Source organism: Chiloscyllium plagiosum, unplaced genomic scaffold (assembly GCF_037043375.1).
Source record: "Chiloscyllium plagiosum isolate Xiang-an unplaced genomic scaffold, Cpla_swu_hap1 HiC_scaffold_1, whole genome shotgun sequence".
Taxonomy (NCBI): domain Eukaryota; kingdom Metazoa; phylum Chordata; class Chondrichthyes; order Orectolobiformes; family Hemiscylliidae; genus Chiloscyllium; species Chiloscyllium plagiosum.
In genome coordinates this window covers 64,544,642-64,564,270 of record NW_028270139.1, presented here as the reverse complement: position 1 = coordinate 64,564,270, position 19,629 = coordinate 64,544,642, and the positions used below count along the sequence as shown (strand labels likewise).

General features: G+C 41.2%; 1 protein-coding gene across 1 annotated transcript in view; it reads left to right on the top strand.

Moving 5' to 3' along the window:
• The window catches only part of LOC122554997 (uncharacterized), an 86,559-nt gene extending 67,377 nt beyond the window's left edge, over positions 1-19,182 (top strand). Inside the window, exons 11-12 of the mRNA XM_087990105.1 lie at positions 5,189-5,320; positions 19,068-19,182. Of these exons, the coding sequence (XP_087846231.1) occupies positions 5,189-5,320; positions 19,068-19,150 (215 nt within the window). The 3' untranslated portion in view covers positions 19,151-19,182. The remainder of the gene's footprint in view (positions 1-5,188; positions 5,321-19,067) is intronic.
• The last annotated feature ends 447 nt before the right edge of the window (positions 19,183-19,629 follow it).

The following is a 19,629-nucleotide window of genomic DNA, read 5'->3' as shown; positions in this document are numbered from 1 at the left end:
AGGTTCAGCTAAAGGTGATAGGCCGGAGAGGGGTGGGGGCGGAGAGGTCGGGAAGAAGATTGCAGGTCAAGAAGGCAGTGCTGAGTCCGAGGGTTGGGATTGAGATAAGGTGGGGGGAGGGGAAATGAGGAAGCTGGAGAAATCTGTATTCATCCCTTGTGGTTGGAGGGTTCCTAGGCGGTAGATGAGGCGCTCTTCCTCCAGTCGTCATGTTGCCATGGTTAGGAAATCCTGTTGTGCTGCAAGAAAGGAAGTTTTGTTCCAATGTCAGTAAAGGGATGCTGACGTATTTCCAAGTCACCTCCTTGGAGGTGATATTGTTGATGGTGGTGATGCTCCCATACTTCCCATTGGAAGGTGCTGTTGGAGGAGCCTTGGTGAGTTACTATAGTATATGTTGATGGTACACAGTGCTGTCACTATGCATCAATAGTAAAGTATGTGAGTGTTGACAGCAGTGGATGTGATTATAATCAAGCAAGATGTTTGTCCTGGAAGGTGTCAAGCTTCTTGAGTGTTGTTGTAGAGCCAGGCAAGTGGGAGGTATTCCATCCTAATCCTACTTGTATCTTGCAGATAATGGAAATGTTTTGGGGAGTCAAGTGCTAAATAATTCACTGCATGATTCTGATCCTCTGACCTTCTCATGTAATTACTGTATTTATATGGCTAGTCCACTTCAAATTCTGGTCAATGGTAATCCTCAGAATGCTGACAGTGGACCAGTGATTGAAAATTAAGAGGTAAGGATTAGATCTTCCTTGCTGGAGAGGTCATTGTTGGGCACCACTGGGCTAATGTTACTTGGTACTTCTCAGTCCAAGCTTGGATCTTGTCCAGATTTTGCTTTATGGACACAAACTGCCTCAGTATCTGAGATATCATGATTGGTTTTGAACATTGTGCAACAATAAATGAATATGCCTACTTCTGAGCTTATGATGGAGGGAAGGCCATTAATGAAGAAGTTGAAGATGGTTGGGCCTAGGTCACTACACCAAGGAACTCCTGAAGAGATTCCTGGAGCTGAAATGACTGACCTTCAACAGTCACAACCATCTTCCTATCTACCAATCAGCAGAGAGCTTTACCCCCTCAATTTCCTTTAATAGTCACACTTAGTTCACCTTTGGAACTCAGCTGTTGTGTCCAGGTTGGATCAAGGATGTAATAAAGTCAAGAGCCAAACGACCCTGGAGGAAGCCAAACTGGGCATCAATTAGCCAGTTATTGCTGAGCAAGTACCACTTATGAGCCTTTCTATTAGTATGCCAGTGATCAAGTGTGGACTGATAGGGTGGTAATTGATAATGATGGATTTGTCTTGACTTATTATATACAGGATGTAATTTAATAATTGTCCACATTACCAGGTTGATACTGGGTATATGCTGAATGTTGTCGCTGTACTGGAATAGCTTGGCCAGAAGTATACCTACTTTTGGTGTATAGTTCTTCAGTACTATTGCTGGCATGTTCCCCTCCCCAAATATCAACTCCCTCCCCCATCAACCTGCTGCAGTGTGTACAATTTACAACTGTGCATTGCAGAAATTCAACAAAGATCCTCAGATAGCACCTTCCAAACACACTTCCATCTAGAAGGACAAAGGCAGCAAGGGAACACCTGCAAGTACCCCTCCAGGCCACTCACCACCTTGAGCAGGAAATATATCACCGTTCTTCAGTGTTGCTGGTCAAAATTCTGAAATTGTCTCCCAAAGGACATTGTGGGTCCATTTACAGCATGTGGACTGTAACGATTTAGGAAGGCAGCTCACCACCACCTTCTCAAGGACAATAAGGGACAGGCAATAGATACTGGCCCAGCCAGCAACACACATCCCATGAGTGAATAAGTTAAAAAAATATTCGATATTTTTAATATCCAAGGGAATTAAGAATTATGGGGTAAGAACAGTCAAGTAGAAATAAAATCAAAACCAGATTCCTCATGATCTTATTAAACAATGGACTATACTCGAAAGGCCAACGGCCTTCTCCTGCTCCTAAGTCTCATGTTTTTATCTTTTGAAAGTTTGGCCTGGTTGAGTACAGTCAGTACTCTGCATATTATTAACAGCTAAGGGACATGCTGTTTGAGACAACCTAGCAATCACTGCATCAGCATTGAAATTAATTTTTCACATTGCTCATTTGTACGGTAAACAGAATAATCTTTTTGGCTTGATGCAGCATCCTATTAGAGGAAAAGACCACATTAGTTGTGAACTAATAGTAGCAGTGTGAAATGCCGAACTTCATCTATTACTGATTTTTTTTAGCTGCCTTACACTTCAAATGTGATTGGAGGTGGAATGAACACTTTTCAGGTCCAATGTAATGGTCTTAATGATAATTTTATGATTATTTATTATGATTATTTTCATGAGGATGCACAACGTAGAGTGAGCAATGAAACTAATTTGGATAACCAGTGTTCTACAGGGTAGTTTTGATAGGACCCATTTTGGCACCAAAGTTGAGTGGTGAGCAAAACATATGGGTCCTTCTTACAGTTCAACCTCAGTAATCAAGTTACCGACCAAACAGCACTCTTTTCCCATCTAGTATAAATTATTCTTCCCATTGATAATAAGCCACAGCTGGTTTGTGGTAATTTGTTCAGAGTACCTTTCTCTGCATAAAATATTTTAAAATTTCAAATGAGTTATTATTTCTATTGTAGACAGATAAAGTACATTATTCAGTTGCTGAAGGCATCACTACCATTCACAGAGTAAGGCATGGTAATGGAGATTGTTAATGACAAAGTCTTTCTACTGAATAATGCAAAAAGTTCCTTGAAATGTATGCATTATCCAATTTTGTTTTTATTTTTTTCATGGGATGTAGTGTCATTGACAAGGCCAGCATTTTTTTCCATCCCTAATTGTCCTTGAACAGCAACAGGGCAGTAAAGAGTCAATTACATTACTGTGGGTTTAAAGTCATATGTAGACCAGACTGGGTAAGGATGACAGATTTTGTTCCCTAAAGGACACTAGAGAACCAGAAGAATATTTACCATCAATGATAGTTATCATGGTCATCAATATCAAGTCTAAATTTATATTCAAGATTTATTAATTGAACTTTGGGATTTGAACCTATACCTTCAGAATGTTAGCATGGGTATTGAATTACTAGTCCAATGCTGTTACTACTACACACCATATGTCCTTGTTATAGTCTTGTAAATATATTGTTCAGAAATAACTTGAAGTTAGGATGGATTATATCAAAGCAAGTTGGCTCACAAACTATAGCTACTTGAGAAGCATCTTTTATGTAATCTTTTTTATTAGGACATAATAAATACAGTCATGATATTACATATTCAGCCATTCAATTTGCAAAGTATGGATTTAATAAAGTTGTGCTGTATGATTACTGTGGTGTGATCATATGTGAAACTTAACATTTTTAAAATTGTACCTACTCCCATATACTATTAACAATCTGTTTTTATATAAGCATTCTTAATATCTCCTTTTTTGTCACGGCATTAACTTTTATTCAATTGTGCTCACGGACAGAAGGAATCCTGGAATTTTGGGTCCCTGATGCATTTTAAATAGAATACAAGAGGCAGACATGCAAGCAGACTCTATTCTTGTCACCATCATCATTACAGTCATAAAGAAGATATAAAAAGATTCCAGAATATGAAAAGCTCATTTGATCAATTAGCTTGCTCTATAAAGAATCTTTATATTATTCCATCACAATTCCTTTGCCACTACTTTTTAAGATTGCATTATTTTTTTTTCTTACCTCATTTAGGAAAAGAACATAATAATTTAATTAGCAATCCATGTCTAAGCAAATAACAGTCTGGCTCCCTTTTTAAGTTGGCAGCCAACCTTAAATGAACTACCTTTTGTATAAGTCAGTTGCACATTCTTACATTCTATTGGGAAAAGAGGAGACCTTACTATCTCTGAAGTGCTTGAGGCTTTTAATGATGAGCCACAATAACTCTTCTCATGCTATAATTAGCACAATAGGTGACACTTAGAAATTTCTAAATTTCTTTAAGTAAAAGCAATCTACCTATGCTAAGCTCTCATCTGCTGTGATGACCATTTTTATGTTGTGGCCAGTAAGAGCACTGTTTGTACAACAATTGATCTTGTACCAATGCTATCATGAATAACCTTGAATAACTCACAACTGAACCAGCCTGTATTGTAATCATTTTGTTAATTTCCTGGACCATTTCTGAACTTCCAATCCAACAAGAGTAGGTCAGAACAGGGAGAACTTTATTCTATATCTAATGGATGAAATGCCTTGCCCAAAATTGTTCAAAATTGTTTGTATATGCTTCTTTTCCAGGTGAAAGATGGAGCTGAAGTATTCAATATAGTATGCTGCTACTCATTCTGTGTTGGGGTGCACTGCATTGGTGTGGATGCCCTGTAGTCATTTAGAGACAAAAAAAACTGCAGGTGCTGGAATTCGAAGTAGACAGGCAGGAGGCTGGAAGAACACCAGACACTGCAAGCCAGGCAGCAGAGGTGGAGAAGTCGACGTTTTGGGTATAAGCACAGTGTCCATTGCACATGCTAAAAGGACAAGTAGTAGCCGCACAGGAGATTGGTCCTTTGCCTTCATTTGTTTAATAGAGGCAAGTTGCAGTTATAGGTAATCATCGCAGAGGCAATCTACTCTGCACATGGGGATTGTGAACGAATTTGGCTCAGAGAGAGTAGTGGCCAGTGGTAGTGATCTGAATCACTCAATCACTTTAAATATTTTTTGTTTGGCTACAGTATGCCAGAGAGAACTGTCATTCAAGATGATCTAATATCAGTTTGGTAATGGGCCTAAGACCTGAAAAATAACTACAGCTTGCCTCTATTAAACAAATAAAGGCAAATGACCAATCTCCTGTGCTGCTGCTACTTGACCTTTTAGCATGTGCAATGGACTCTGGATAAATTTGAATGCAATTGAATTTCATGGCCTGGATGTCTATGCTATGAGGTTTTGATTCTCCAGGGCTAATATCCTCAATTTGATTGGTAGATTTCTTCTCAGATTTCCATTAATATGAATGATTTTAGCACTGATCTCCCAAATTGTTTTAATGACTTCATTTTTATAATCATTTTAAATATGACAGAAGCCAAACTAGTACACTTAACACAATCAATAATACATTACTCTTTGACATTTTAAGGAACATATGATTCTGTCCACATATATGGTAATATAGAAGAACGAGGCAGTGTGGCTGCATCAAGGCATGAATATGCAAACGTTTTGGATCTTGCAGGCGATGAAGCATTTCTGACAAGTCAGCATCTTCCAGGTATTTTTAATTAATTGAACAGCTTTTTCAGTTGACTTGCTGGGAATTAACAAAAATATAAATCAAATTGCCTGTATTCTTTTTTTAACTGAACAGACACAAAGTAAAGTCAAAGATATAACTTGTTCAGTGAGAGTAAAGAGTGAAAGCTGCCAAATCCCTATTTATTCAGCTGTGTTTTTCCAGGTCGGAAGGAATTTTTTAAAAGACCAGCAGGATGCTTGTGACATAAATGTGACAGTTCAGCAAACTCATTGCACTTCTTCGTAACCTAAAGATTTGGAGGACTAGAACAGTGCAGTGTTAATGCATGCTTTTTAAAACAACAGTTAGGAGTTATTTTTATCAATGAGAATGTAATGCATTCTCTTTCTTCACTTAGTTTACAGAATCAAAGGACAGGATCCTGTGCTCCCAGAGGTAGGAGGTAGGGATGGCATTGAATTAAGTGGAAGTGGTGATGCACCGAACCCATGCTGCCTTCTTGTCTCTGCCAGAGTTAAGTTCTAGGTGAGAAGGTGTTCTAGGCAGTGTTATGATCAGACCTCAGGCAAGGTCTTCCAAGTTATTAAGGATCAGGATGGGACACCCAAAATTGTCAAACACTCAGCTGAGGAGGGATGAGCTGGCTCCTCTTCTTTATTCACCAGCTCCCCCCCGACCCCCGACCCCCACCGCCTTGATTAGTCATACGTTTATGTCACAAAGATCCGCTCTCTTGTGGAGATCTTTCTTTTAGACCAAATTAATTTATGTTTTAAAAGGAGCCAAATTAACCAGACCTTCTTAAGTTAAGAAAGAAAGTGAGTTTATTATCATATATACTCATGTATAAGTTGAATTTTGAAAACGGCTTTATTAAAGCTGAAATAAGGGGTTCGACTAATACACGGGCACAAGTTTTAAGGGGCTGAAATTCATGCTCCAGTACGAAATATCATACTATTAGCAAAAGTTGATTTGATCACACAACTAATCCCGGGTAAAGAAGAAAAACACAATGAATTACGGTAAAGGTAATTACCGGACAAAAACAAGATACTGGTACAAAAATTTAACATGTCAAAGATTCATTGAAATCCTGCAAAATCACACTGTTCAACACCATCAAATAAGAAGGGAGTTCTTAAAAAGAGAAAAATTAAATAAAATCTTTATGGGCTTATCTGAGTAGTTCATGAAGAGTAGATGGAAGAATGTTACACCTGTTCCAATGCCATTTACACTGCTATTGTTGACATTGGTAGTTGAACAGTTGATTTTGAGATTCTTGGCTTTGCAGGTTAATTGAAGTTCATTTTCCGGGCTTTTTTAACAACATATAATTGGCAGCACACTGCATGAGAGCATGCTGCTTTTGTCCTGCTTCCTTTGACTGGCTTGCTGGCATCTAGCACTCAGAGTGAGACAAGTCTTTACTGGCAAATCATTGGCTGACTTGTGACTGTGACCTTCAAGCACATTCGTGTCCAAACCCAAGCTAGTACATAACTCATAAGCACACTCTCTTAAACTAGCACACACAAATCAAGGTTGAATAAGCTTTTGCCCTGATGCGTACATATTCTTGAAAGGCGAGCTTCAAATCATGTTTCTTGCCCAAGCTGCTGTCTTTTTTCCAACCATGTTCATCATCTGAGATAACCCCCAAGAGATTACAATTGATTTTGTCTATTTAAAGTTTGTTTGACACATGCATGTGTGGCATGCCAAGATTGGATTTACATTCACAGTCATTAGCTGCATCACTCCTCTGTTAAAACATGCATTGGAAGTTAAAGGTTTGATATGCCTTTAGATAATCCAGGATTATGCTCAAGTTGATGCCCCTAAATCACTTAAGAGTACTTTTTCAATCATTGCTGGGATTCATCCAGCTGCACATGATGTTCCTGGAAGCAAATTAAGTGTGGGCTACGTTTAAACTGAAGAATTAGGCCATGATCAAAGTCCCTCAGGGCCTGTTCAAGGGCATGGAAATTGGTCAGGAAATGTTCCCACTTGGAGGCATTTCCCTAACTTTTCTGCAAAACCCACGAATCCTCTCTCAATGATCTATAAAAGCATGAGCTTTCTAGACACACATTCATACAACACACCTTGCTGCTGAGTCTGGGAAGTACAGGGGTATTCTCTGCTGCAGCCAGATCCTCGCAAATGGTGCTGCCAAGTGAAGGAACTGTAGCGTCTGATATATAGCAGCTGTTAGTAGCTGGGACTTCTCTTTCCATTTCTCAACCCTCAGCTCAGGGACCTAGTTCCAGAGGAAGGACTGCTGGTGTGATTGGAATTGCCTTACTGGCTGGCATACCTTAGAAGAAGTAGTAACAGTCTTTTGCTGAATCTCTAGTTGGCTGTTGAGATCTTAAGGTGACAGGGTGAGATCAGCTTAGGGGCAGCAAGCTGAGGGTAATGATCGAAGGATGTTTTTCTGACTGGAAGTATATGTCCACTGCAGTACCACAGGGTTCGATGCTGGATCCCTTGCTGTTATATTGTACCTTAATGATGTAGGCTTAAAAGTATGATCAGTAAGTTCACCCCCATCTTCCCAAGGGCAACTAGTGATGGGCAATAAGTACTGGCTTGGCCAGGGATGTTTATATCCTGTAAATGGGAAAAAAGAGGATTTATTATCACAAGTCATGGAAGGCTCACTTGCTAATGTTGAATACAATTGTTGTGAAGCTAGCACATTCCACGGTATGAGCTGCTGGGATCATGTAGCTTGCTGTCCTCATGCTCTGAGTGTACAAAACTCCAAGTTAGTCTGCATGATGGATAGCCACTTCCTGGTCTGATTGAAAGAGGCTCTTACTGTTAACAAAATATCACTGATTGCATGTTAGCAACTAGTTTCACCTTTCATTGTGATGTTAAACATTGTTACAAGTACTTTCAGGGAGGACTAGATGTTAGGTCTCACTCCTATGAAATCCCAAACTATTCTTCCCACAAATCCATACGACATCATCGTAACGGCAATCCTCAATACTAGTCTTTTCAGACCCACTTAGAACAACATTCAGAAAAGTTGATGAAACAATGGAACCCAAGTGGTTTAGAATATAAAGGAAATACAGTGGAAAGTGTATAGAACACTGATCAGGAAGGGGCTTGAACATTCTAATGGGCTACATCCAACTTCCATTTCAACCATGCATGGAGACCAGTGGAACCCCACAGTGAAATGGGGAAGTAAACATTTGTTTTCTGATAAAGTTTAACACATTAATATTGAATCTCAGTGTGTTTCTTTTAGCTGTTTTGTCTGTTCCATCTGATTTCCTGCCAATGTCAATGATGAAGTGATGTGATTGAAGATTTTTTAAAAATAAATGAAGAGAACTGACAGTGAATAACTTTTCAAAATGTGGAGCCTTGAAAGAGGGCAGAAAAAGAGTATATTCACAAGGTGGCATAATGTAGTTCCTTGCTTTCCTTGCTCCCATCTGTATTAGTGGATATTTCATTTCTCATCACTGTTTACTTATTTATTTTAAATGGATTCTATGTCTCTTGACAAGTGTTTCTAGGTTATGGCTCCCCATTGAAAGGAAAGTCCCACAAACTTATTACTGTTACCTTACTATATTATAGCTTAAAACCAGTGAAGTGGACTAAGATTTTATACAGAAGATTGTCAGAATCTGCAATACATTAAATCAGAAAGTCATACATGCAACATTATTTAAAGTTGTTCAAAATTGTGCTAATTATTTACTGTCAAGTAAAAAATGTAGAGAAAAGATACAGACCTTAGTCTAACTATCTAGAGCAGGCAAAAATAAGCAAAAGTGATGAATCTAAAAGTAAAATACTGCAGATACTGAAAATCTGAACTAAAAACCAAGTGCAAGAAATACTCGATAAAAACCAAAAGGACTGCGAATGCTGTAAATCAGAATCAAAAGTAAAGATTGCTGGCACAATTCTCAGAAAGGGTCACTCGACCTGAAACATTAACTCTGATTTCTCTCCACAGATGCTGCCAGACCTGCTGAGCTTTTCCAGAAATTTCTATTTTTGTTGCAAGAAATACTTAGCAGGAGAGAAAAACAGAAGTGATAAAGAAATATTCAATTCAAAGCATTAACTCTATTTTTCTGTTCACAGGTGCTTCAAAATATGTTAAGTTTTTCGAGCACTTTCTGATTTTAGTACATATAAACAAAAACGATAATGAGCTGAATAGCCTTCTCTCAATCTGATGTCCATGGTTTGAAAATTGAATACAATAAATAGGAAACAAGCACCTCCAAGATTACAACAGCAAATACAAGTCAGAAATATTTCATTGGCTGTAAAGCACTTTGAAAAATCTGGTAGTTGATAAATCGTAGAATCCTTACAGTATGGAAACAAGCAATTTGGCCATTCAAGACCACGCCGACCCCCCAAAGAGCATCCCACCCAGACCCACCGCTTCCCACCCCCCAACCCTGTATTTCCCTTGGCTAATCCACCTAACTTGCTCATCCCTGAACCCTATGGGCAATTTAGCATGGCCAGTCCACTTAACCAGCACATTGTTTAAACTGTGGGAGGAAACCGAAATCCCAGTGGAGACAAACACAGACACTGGGAGAAGGTGTAAACTCCACACAGACAGTTGCCCAAGGGTGGACTTGAACCAGGGTCCCTGGTGCTGTGACACAGCAGTGTTAACCACTGAGCCACCGTACCACCCATGGTGCTATGCAAACAAATATTTTAGGGGTTTTTTTCTGTTGAATCTTAAGGAGTGCCGTCACTTAGCTCTTTGCCTGTTCAAAGTCAGAAGTCACATGGCACCACCTGATGAAGGAGCAGCGCTCCGAAAGCTAGTGCTTCCAATTAAACCTGTAGGACTATAACCTGGTGTTGTGTGATTTTTAACTTAACATGGCACCAAGTTATAGTCCAACGGGTTTATTTGAATTCACATAAACGTTTGGAATGCAGCCCCTTAGACAGGAGCAGCGGGAGAGCAGAGCACACAGACCCAGAGTTTATCGGCAGAGAGATCAAGAGTAGAGAGATCAAAAAATCATACAACTGGTGTGAGTGAAGTGTCAGATGATACATCTCTGCAGGTGACTAAGAGTATTAGATGGTGTGTAAAGTGTTTATAAAGTCAATGTCAGTGCTGTGCTGTCATTTCAATCAGGCAGAGCAATAAGAATACACAAAAGGTGACATCTCAGGTCTGACACTGAACTGTAGGTGTGAGGCTTTGTTCAGAATCTGTGTCAGAGTTTTAACCTGGAATCAGGCTGGTTTTATTCCAAAAGCTGAAATTCATAAGATGCCACATTGACTGACTGTGACTATAGATTTGAAAAGTGTGGCGCTGGAAAAGCACAGTAGGTCAAGCAACATCCAAGGAGCAGGGGAATCAATGTTTTGGGCATAAGCCCTTCATCAGATGCTCCCTGCCGTACATTTCCAGCACCACACTGTTCGACTCTGATCTCCAGCCTCTGCAGTCCTCACTTTCTCCTGTGACGATAGATTGTGTGTTTTTTAACAAAATAGAATGTATCTGCAAATAAACAAACATCTTGCATAAAGTGATTCACCCCATAGACTTACATCTGTATGTGAGTGTGTGAGGGGGAGAGGGAGTGGGAGAGAGAGAGAGATAGAGAGAGAGGTGTCTGTATGTGTGTGCGCACACACTTGGGAGTGCATGTCAGTGTGTGTGTGTGTGAGAGACCATATGTGTCTGAGAGAGTGTATGTCAGAGAGGGTCTGTGTGAGTGTGTCTGTGAGAGAGAGGGTCTGTGTGTGTGTGTGTGAGAGAGGGTCTGTCTGAGTGTGTGAGAGAGAGAGACTCTGTGCGTGTGTGTGTGAGAGAGAGAGACTCTGTGCGTGTGTGAGTCGGGGAGTCTGTGAGACTGTGTCTGTGAGAGAGAGTTTGTGTGAGTCTGTGTCTGTGAGAGAGAGGGTCTGGGTGAGTGTATGTGAGAGATAGAGGGTCTGCATGAGTGTGTGTGTGAGAGATAGAGGGTCTGCGTGAGTGTGCATGTGAGAGATAGAGGGTCTGTGTGTATGTGCGTGTGAGAGATAGAGGGTCTGTGTGAGTGTATGTGAGAGAGATACTCTGTGTGTGGGAGAGAGAGAGTGTGTGCTTGTGCATGTGAGTGTGTGTGAGAGAGTGTAATAAGTAATCCAAAACTGTACAAACTAGTTAAGGTAGAGGGATCATAACTTATCAAGGTTATGCTGTCAAAACAGGAAAGTAAGGAAGATTTTACAGATACTAAACAGTGTGGTGGGGTCACCTTAAGTGCGACATGAACACAAGATCATGGTTGAGACTGTTTTCATGGGTACACAACCTGATTATCAGTCTCTGTTCAGCGATTCTGCATTGTGTATCTTGGAGCCTGCCTTGGAGAATGCTTGCCTGATGATTGGAGGCTGAGTGTCCTTGACCACTGAGGCATTCCCTGACTGGAAGGGAACACTCCTGACTGGCGTATGTTGTGCGGTGTCCATTCATCCGTTGTCATAGTGTCTGCATGGTTTCCCCATGGCTCAGGGCATATTTGCCTGCAATGTATGAGGTAGACAACATTGGCTGAATCACATGAGTATCTGCCGTGAACATGGTGGGTGGTGTTCCCACGTGTGATGATAGTGTCCAAGTCGATGATCTGAAATGTCTTGCAGAGGTTACCATGGTGGAGCTGTGTGCTGTTATGGTCAATGTTGTCCTGAAGGCTGGTTAGTTTGCTGTGAACAATGGTCTGTTTAAGGTTTGGTGATTGTTTGAAGGTGAGAAGTGGAGGTGTGGGGAAGATCTTGGCAAGATGCTCATCATCATTAATGACATGTTGAATGCTGTGAAGAACATGGCATAGTTTCACCACTCTGGAAAAGACTTGATGATGAAGGGTACTCTATCAGTCTTTTCCTGTGTCTGTCTTCTGAGGAGGTAATTGCGATTTTTTGCAACTGTATAGCAATACCAACAAGTTTCATCCCAGCATCAGATTTCCATGGACCACTCAGGATCATTCTCATTCTTGGACACGCACATCTCCATCAAGGACGGTCACCTCAGTACCTCATTCTACTGCAAGCTCACGATGCTGCACTTCTCTAGCTTCCACCCTAAACATATTAAAGAAGCCATCCCCTATGGACAAGGCCTACACATACACAGGATCTGCTCAGATGAGGAGGAATGTGATGGACACCTGGAGATGCTGAAGACACCTTCATAAGAATGGGATATGATTTTCAATTCATTGATCACCAGTTCCAACGTGCCACAGCAAGAAACTGTAATTATCTCCTCAGAAGATTACACAGGATAAGACCGATAAGAGTATCCTTCATCATCCAGCACTTCCCTGGAGCGGAGAAACTACGCCATGTTCTTCACAGCTTTCAACATGTCATCAATGATGATGGGCATCTCGCCAAGATCTTCCCTACGCCTCTACCTATTATCTTCAAAAAACCACCAAACCTTAAACAGACCATTGTTCGCAGCAAACTACCCAGCCTTCAGGGCAACATCGACCACAACACCATACAACCCTGCCATGGTGCCCTGCCTGCCAACTCTGCAAGACATATCAGATCATTGACTTGGATGCTATCATCACACGTGGGAACACCACCCACCACATTCATGGCAAATACTTATGTGACTCAGCCAATGTTGTCTACCTCATACCATGCAGACGCTATGATAACAGATGAATGGACACTGCACAACAATTGCCATTCAGGAGTGTTCCCTCCCAGTCAGGAAACACTTCAGTGTTCAAGGACATTCAGCCTCCAATCTTCGGGTAAGCGTCCTCTAAAGCAGACTCCGAGATACACAACAATGCAGAATCACTGAGCAGAGGCTGATAGCCAAGTTTCATACCCATGAAGACATCCTCAACCATGATCTTGTGTTCATGTCACACCACAGGTGACCCCACCACACTGTTTAGTATCTGTAAAATCTTCCATACTTTCCTGTTTTGACAGCATCACTATGATAAATTGTTATGATCTCTCCAATTTAATTAGTTTGTACAGTTTTGGATTACTTATTACACTCTCTCACACACATACACACACTCTCTTCGCACACATTCCCACACATATACTCTCACAAACACATGCACACACTTTGTCTCACATAAACACACACATTCACTCTCTCATACACATATAGTCTTTCAGACTCGCTCTCAACACACACATATACTCGCACACGCTCTCTCTCACACACACACACATACGCACGTAGACTCTCTCACACTCTTACGCACTCTCTCAAGCATGTGCGCGCACACACACATACATCTATGGGTGAATCATTTAATCTAAGATGTTTGTTTATTTGCAGATACATTCTATTTTGTTCAAAAAACATACTATTTATAGTCACAGTCAGTCACTGTGGCATCTTATAAATTCCAGCTTTTGGAATAAAATCAGCCTGAATCCAAGTTAAAACTCTGAGACAGATTCTGAACAATTCAGTGTTGGACCTGAGATGTCACCTTTTGCATATTCCTATCACTTGCCTGATTGTCATGACAGCACAGCACTGACATTGACTTTATAAATACTTTACACACCATCTAACTCTCTTGGTGGCCTGCAGAGATGTATTATCTGACATTTCACTCACACCAGTTGTATGACCTTCTGATCTCTTTGCCCTTGATCTTGCTGCTGATAAACTCTGGGTCTGGGTGCGCTGCTCTCTCACTGCACCTGACGAAGGGGCTGCGCTCTGAATGCTTGTGTGATTTCAAATAAACCTTTTTGGACTATAACCTGGTGTCATGTGACTTATAACTTTGCCCACTCCAGTGCACCCCGGCACCTCCATTTTGCCTGTCCAGACCAGCATGTCACTGGTAGAAATTCAGATCTTCTGTTCTTTATTTCAGGTGAGTAAGCTAATTTTCAGATGTTCCTCCTTCCTATAATCAGTTTGTCCTTGAACCAACAATATTTTTATCAGTGTTGGAGTTGCAGGTCTCTTTGAATGCAAACTAGAACAACTCCATTGCTGACTGAGAGCAGGTGAGGGACCTGTTACTTGAATGTGAGGTCTCACTCAGGATGCTGCCTGTCTTTTACCAGGACGTGATCAACATCTGGAACATGGACAACTCATGTTGTGACTTGCCACTGTTAGCAGTAGTGGTTAATGTCAGAGAGCTACTGCTCAGGACTCTGTACCTCCGTCATCGTGGGTTTGAGTGATGGGTGGACAGGCTGTGATCATGGGGTTGACTAGTGTTGGGGCTGTGCTGGGTGTCAGAGGCTGGGCTGGATGCTGCCACAGGAGTTGACAAGCAGGCTGGAGTGGTCAATCAACTCGTGACTGATGCCATCTGTAACCTGAAAATGATGGTGCTAGCATATGATGTCATGTGCCAGTTGGAGAGTTCTAGAACTTCCCGCAGGAGGCTGCACCCACAACCCGAGCCACCTCATGGAAATACCTTCCATGTCCTTCTGCTGGCACAGCAGGTTTCCTGTATGGGCTGTTGCTGCACACTGTCAACATGCTCTCCTTTACCATTGCCTGGATCACTTTGAGCAATCCACTTTGCCACTTTGCAGTGGGAGTCTCCAGCATAGGGCTCTCTCTGCAGGAATCCTGCTGCTTTCCATCAGGGACCTGGATTGAAGAATGTTGCATACAGCAGTCATGTGCTACTGCAGGTTACGTTTGTTCACGGACTCCCACACAAACTTTTGCAGTGTGGTGGAGTGTATGGATTATGTTCACATAGGTTGTGTGTGGTTGCATTCCCTGTTTGGTTAAAAACTTGTTTTTCTGTTGATTGCCCTTCAGCCCCAAGCTCCTGATCTTTGGGCATCAAGTGTGGAAGGGGCCAGGCAGGTTGGAAGACCTCCTCATGGGCCTATTCCAAAACCTGTCTAAAGTGACCATTAATAGGTCCAGCAGATGTTTGAGGGTAATATCCGACAGCCTGCCTCTTTTCCATGGCTCCATCCATGTCAGAATCTTCCTAAAGAGGGTGCACATTGTGTCCACAGCACCCTTGAAGCCTTTAGAGAGAGGCGGACACCACAGGGCTGGAGTTCATGATTCCCTTCAATTCACTTTTCATTTAGTCCCCTTTTTCTTTCTACCCTTCCTTTTCAGTTCATACCATTACACTGCCCATGCTGTACTGTGCTTATGGTTGAATTACTTAATCAGTCAAATGGTTCATTTGCCATTGGGACCACAAAAAAATGTTGTATTTTCTTGTCAAAGCAGGTTATTGCTGGAATATCTATTGCTAACCTTTCTTAATATTGGTAATTGTGCTGGTTATTTTTTTAATTTAATTGGCAGAATGGGTGATTTGGTACCGGGTGTACAAAATAAAAAGTGCTGGCTTTTCAATGAACTCTTGTAGAGCTTTGGGAATGACTCCATCCTTGAGCCAGGAAGAATGGGTTGAGGTCCTACCTGTGTCAGAGATGTCTAACAAAAGAACATGAGAACTAGGAGCAGGAGTAGGCTATCTGGTCCTTCAAGCCTGCTCCACCATTCAGTAAGATCATGGCTGATCTTTTCATGGCCTCTGCTCCACTTACCCGCCCTCTCACCGTAACCCTTAATTCCTTCATTGTTCAAAAAATTAACTATCTTAGCTTTAAAAACATTTACTGAAGTAGCGTCAATGACTTCATTGGGCAGGGAGTCCATAACTTCACAACCCTCTGGATGAAGAAGTTCCTTCTCAATTCTGTCCTAAATCTGCGCCACCTAACTTTGAGGTTATGCCCTCTTGTCCTACCAGTGAAAACATCCTCTCTACTTCTATCTTATTTATACTCGTCAAAATTTTGTATGTTTCCACAAGATCCCCCCTCGTTCTTCTAAATTCCAATGCATATAATCCCAGTCTATTCAGTCTTTCCTCATAAGCCAACTCCTCAACTCTGGATTCAATCTAGTGAACCTCTTCTGCACCCCCTCCGGTGCCAATACATCCTTTCTCAAGTAAGGAGACCAAAACTGCATGCAGTACTCCAGGCCTGGCCTCACCAGCACCCGGTACAGCTGCAACATAACCTCCTGCTTTTAAACTCAATCCCTTTTACAATGAAGGACAAAATTCCATTTGCCTTCCTAATTACCTGTTGCACCTGCAGATCAACCTTCTGTGATTCATGCACAAGGACACAAAGGTCCCTCTGCACTGCAGCATACTGCAATGTTTTACCATTCAAGTAATAGTCCTTTTTACTGTTACTCCTATCAAAATTGATGACTTCACATTTATTAACATTGTATTCCAACTGCCAGACCTTTGCCCACTCACTTAAAGTATCTACGTTCCTCTGCAAAGTTTCACAGCCCTCTGCACACTTTACTCTGCCACTTATCTTAGTGTCATCTGCAAACTTTGACATGCAATGCATGGTCCCCAACTCCAAATCATCTATGTAAATAGTGAATAATTGCAGTCCTAACACCAATCCCTGAGGCACACTACTAGTTACTGATTGTCAACCAGAATAGCACTCATTTACCCCCATTCTTTGCTTCCTGTTAGTCAACCAAATCTTTATCCATGCTAATACTTTACCTGTAATGCCATGCATCCTTATCTTATGCAGCCGCCTCTTGTGTTTCACCTTGTTGAAGGCCTTTTGGAGATCTAGGTACACCACATCTACTGGATCCCCATTGTCCACCTTGCTTGTAATATCTTCATAGAATTCCAAAAGATTAGTTAAGCATGACCTGCCCTTCATGAACCCATGCTGCGTCTGTCCAAAGGGTCAATTTCTATCTATATGCCTTGCTATTACTTCCTCAATAATAGACTCAAGTATCTTGCCCACTAAAGAGGTTAAACTAACCGATCTATAATTTCCCATCTTTTGTCTACTACCGTTTTTAAACAGTGACATCCCATTTGCTGTTTCCTAATCAGTGACTTTTGCTTCTCAGATGTTCTAATTGCCACCTAAATGGATTCAACCTATTCTCCATAGAACTTATATCAGCTCTCAACACCACCCTGATGTTTCTTTGAATATCAGAGCGACACCACCTCCCTTACCTTCCTGTCTGTCCTTCCTCATAGTCTAACATCCCTGGATATTCAACATCCCAGTCATGACCATTCTGTAATGGCTACCAAATCATGATTTATTTGTGATGATTTGTACCGCTAACTTATTGACATTGTTACAAATGCTACGAGCATTCAGGTGAAGTGGCCTTATGCTAGTTTTCATACCCTCATGATTTCCAACGTCTCTAATAATATTTCCTGAGCTATCCTTCGTTTTAACTTCTTTCATAGTCTGCCTTGTAGTTAAACCCTCCTGCACACATGCTAACCTGCTGCTTACCATTTTATTTACCCTCATAAGTTTTCCCTTTCCCTTCCCCCCCAACTCACTAGTTTAAAGTCCGACTGACCACCCTATTTATCCTTTTCACTAGAACACTGGTCCCAGATTGGTTGAGGTGGAGACCGTCCCATCAGTACAGATCCCTCCTGTTCCAAAACTGATGGCAATGTCCCATGAAATGGAACCCTTTTTTTCCCCACACCAATCCCTTAGCCACATGTTTACTTCCCTAATTTTGCTATCCCTTAGCCAATTTGCACGTGGCTCAGTAGTAATTCGGAGATTATAACCCTTGAGGATGTGTTCCTTAATTTAGGCCCTCCATCCTAGCCCTGCCTACATTGTTTGTCCCAATGTGGACCACAATAGTGTGGATCCTCCTCCTCCCACTCTAATATCCTTTCAAGCTGACCAAAGATGTTCTGCATTCTGGCACCGGGCAGGCAACACACCATGAGGAAGTCCTGATCCGGCTTGCAAAGGATGCTACCTATTCTACCTAATTATAGAAGCCCCTATAACTACCACTGGTCTTTTTGCTCCCCCCTCTTGAAAGACCTCCTGCGCCATGGTGCCATAGTCAGCTGGCTCATCCTCCCCACAGTCCTTTTCCTCATCCACACGGGGAACAAATATCTCGTACCTGTTGGACAAGGTCAAGAGCTGAGGCTCCTCCGTTCCTGAACTCAGAATCCCCCTACCTGCCTCACTTGCAATCACACCCTTCTGTGCCTGATCATTGATTGAATTTGAATTACTTAATCTGCCAGGTGTGACTACCTCCTGAAACAAAGCGTCCAGGGAGTTCTCTCTCTCCCGCAGTGTTTGAAGCTCAGATTCCAGATCATCAATTCTGAGCCGCTCCCTGCAGACTCAATTTGGTTGTAGTTTTTAAATAATGAGCTGGGTACTCAACTGGGTTAAAAACCATCTGCCCCAACACCATTTTGATTTGGTCCCATGTCTTGTTACACTGTCCCTGGTTGGAAATATTTGTAGTAAATTGTTAAAAGGGCATTTTGTTTAATTGATGGTGGGTTTCTAAAATAAAAGAAGAGCTAAGTTCACATCTTTAGAACCAAGGAGTCTGGAGTGCATTATTTCCCTCACTAGTCCCATTTTGATTACGTTCTTCCCTTTATCTCCTCCCCCATTTAACTTTGTTCATTGGATAATTTGGTGTACATTTCTTTACAAAGGGTTTTGTTTTGTAAAGGGTTCTTCCCAGTGGGGAATTGGCTTCTGGAAGGGAAGACACCCAGAAAGGAAAAGTGGAAGCTAGTATTTGCACTGAACAGTAGATTTACAATATTTACAATAAAATCCTTGAAATTCTCTCAAAGCCTTGTTTTGTCACATTCAACATTGAATATCAGTACATTAAACCGTTTAATTCCCTCTGCAGATACTCTGGATCTTCATTGTGACCGCCACCATAACATAAAAGCTGCCACACAGAAGAAGAAAAGAAAATTCTTGTGTTTCTGAGAACAGCTTTTCTAAAGCAAACATCTCTGCGCCAGCAATTACCATGTTGGAGTGTTTCATTTCAAGTCTATAGTTTACACAAAAGCTGAACAAACTAATTTTAGTTTATCATGTAAATAGTGTCTAAATCTGAAGTATACAGGTTCTGAAACAGAATTTAGTCAAGGTTTGAGCAGACGTTTTAATACTTAATCATTCGTTAACTTATATTGTTTAGCTCATAATAGATTTATTATCATTGCATTATAATTGAAGAACATTCCAGAATATCAGTAATTTACAGAGATTTTAATTTCAAGATACAACTATTAAGAGCAGTGGATCATGAGATGTTGGAGCAGAAATAGACCATTCAGTCCATCGAATCTACTCTGCCATTTAATGATCTGATAATTCTCAACTTTGCTTTCCTGTCTTTTCCCATAATCCTTGATTCAGTTACCGACTAAAACTATCTTTGCCTTGAATATACAAAGTTA